At 40.2% G+C, this 2,500-nt stretch overlaps 1 protein-coding gene across 1 annotated transcript in view; it reads left to right on the top strand.

Moving 5' to 3' along the window:
- LOC144959377 (uncharacterized) overlaps window positions 1–2,500 on the top strand; it is a 50,875-nt gene that overhangs the window by 11,448 nt on the left and 36,927 nt on the right. Inside the window, exons 2-3 of the mRNA XM_078891936.1 lie at window positions 1–734; window positions 1,540–1,633. The exon at window positions 1–734 is cut by the window's left edge and continues 412 nt beyond it. Of these exons, the coding sequence (XP_078748062.1) occupies window positions 557–734; window positions 1,540–1,633 (272 nt within the window). The 5' untranslated portion in view covers window positions 1–556. The remainder of the gene's footprint in view (window positions 735–1,539; window positions 1,634–2,500) is intronic.

Here is a 2,500-nt window from a genome sequence, read left to right as displayed (position 1 = left end):
TCCAAATGATTGAACCCTTGCACTTGTTACTCAATCAATTATCAGGGAACTGAATAAGATAAGCAACAATCATATTCACTCAAAGAGAGAATGAAGTTGACGTCACTCGTGTCTTAGTTTTTTGGGTTTTTTTTATGTTTTTTTTTTTTTTTCGCCATCCAGGCTTATGAGTAATTCTCACTAAACTGTATCTACCAGACTATATAAACGTTTAAGGTTACACATAGTTTTGTGTGTTGGTTTGTTATATTTCCGGATGGCAATGTTGTGAGCTTCTTAGATTGGACAAGCACATACTATCTATAGAGAACTTCTCATCGAACCAGCGTTTTAAAACAAGAATACCTACATCAAGTACATTTTTTAGTAATTCTCACTAAACTGTATTAACCAGACTATAAATCTTCAATGTTACAGTTGGTCCGTTATACTTTCGGATGGCAATGTTGTGAGCTTCTTAGCCAAGCACGTACTGTCTATACTGAACGTTGATGACGTAAGAGTATAATATCTACACATTATTCTAGAAACACTTCAAACTCCAAGGCAGGAAAGGATGGCTTCGGATCTCACCCTCCTACAAGACGGGGTGACCCACAATTTAATGACTTACCTGGAAAGAGAAGGAGAGAAGATCTACCCGGGGGTCGGGGAAAGAACGTACCGTGTGCCGCCTGTGAAATTTCATGACCAGAAGCACGTGAAGATGAAGATGAGCGACTTTGATGTTTTAGGTAAGTAGTACAATCTTCAATCTTCAACATGGGGGGGGGGGGGGGGAGTGGTTGAGGCATTGCACTATGATCCGGAAGGTCCCGGCCGGTTCGATCCCCACGTCGGGCTTTTTCTGTTTTTTTTCCCCTTGGGCAAGATTATTAAATGTTTGTAAAAAGTTCTTCTCAATGGACTTATAATATAACATGAAAAGAAATGAATAGAGAAGAGCGAGAAAGTTATTGATAATAAATAATAAATTCCCTTTATTCATCCCGAAGGGGAAATTTTTCTTTAGAGTCTATTCCAAGGGAAGACTGGAATAACCCAGGCGTGAGCTGCAGTGCATTGCAGCAAAGTGAGCTAGGGTTAGGTGACTTGCTCAAGGGCACACAGCGCGACGGGTAGTCGAACTCGGTACTTTTCGGATACGAAGCAAAGACCATACCGCTGAGACACGCTCCATCGAAGATAAAAAACTATTTTTTTGCACTGGAGGGAATAGAATCCGTGACCAGACTGTTCTGGCGTGCCTAGACTGGCTGTGAGAGTGCACTCTTCAATTAATGACATCCGTAATTATTTCAACACATTTAGTGGATACCAGTGTGTTGTCCTTTCTAGCCATTTTGAGCAGAACTTATTTATCCTAGTCTATCGCAAAGTACTTTCCAGCAGATCTAATAGATCTAGCTACCCAATCACTACTGGATGTAGAAAAAAATGTAGTATAATATATTGTGCGATATAAAATCTGATTATATTTTTCCCCCCTTTTTCTCTTCTTTGTTTTCATTTATATAATGTCTATCTCTCCCCTTCTAGACATTCCGTTAGAGACAGACCTGCAGAGTAACTTGGCTGAAGACTTGGTCTGTGGAGCTTTTGAAAAACTCAGTGATGAGCTCAAAGACAACGGGTAAGTTTTGACTGTAACAAATCGCCTTGAAATTGGTATTCTGTTGGTGTGAACCAAATGTCAACAGTCTTCTTGAACTTATAGTCTTGGGCGGCTATGTGGTCTTGTGGTATGACACTCGCTTTCGGATCGGAAGGTCCTGTGTTCGAGCCTCACGCTTGGCGCATAGTTGAGTCCTTGGAAAAGGCTCTTTACTCACATTCTCTCACCATACTCAGGTGTAAAATGAGTACCTGGCCGTTAACAGCGTTGTCTTAGTCCGAAAAATTGTCATATTGCCTAGCAGGCGGCACGTCTCGTCCTACATGTTAAATGTTGCTGTTGACCAGGCGCTTTGAGCACATTTAGTGGCTACTATGGTCAAAGTCAGGCTATGAGTTTATGAAGGCTATGGTCTGTGTCAGGCTATGAGTTAATGAAGGCTACTATGGTCAAAGTCAGGCTATGAGTTTATGAAGGCTACTGTCTGTGTCAGGCTATGAGTTTATGAAGGCTATGGTCCGTATCAGGCTATGAGTTTATGAAGGCTATTATGGCCAATGTCAGGCTATGAGTTTATGAAGGCTATGGTGCGTGTCAGGCTATGAGTTTATGAAGGCTACATTCAGTGTCAGGCTATGAGTTTATGAAGGCTACTATGGTCAAAGTCAGGCTATGAGTTTATGAAGGCTACAGTCGGTGTCAGGCTATGAGTTTATGAAGGCTACAGTCGGTGTCGGGCTATGAGTTTATGAAGGCTACAGTCTGTGTCAGGCTATGATGATGATGATGATGATGCTGATTATTATTATTATTGTTATTATTATTATTATTATTATTATTATTATTATTATTATTAATATTATTATTATTATTATTATTATTATT

Source organism: Berghia stephanieae, chromosome 14 (assembly GCF_034508935.2).
Source record: "Berghia stephanieae isolate SIO BIC M18660-M18661 chromosome 14, UCSD_Bste_1.3, whole genome shotgun sequence".
NCBI classification, from domain to species: Eukaryota; Metazoa; Mollusca; class Gastropoda; order Nudibranchia; family Aeolidiidae; genus Berghia; species Berghia stephanieae.
The sequence above is the reverse complement of the archived record's forward strand: the minus strand, read 5'-3'. Positions and strand labels throughout refer to the sequence as shown.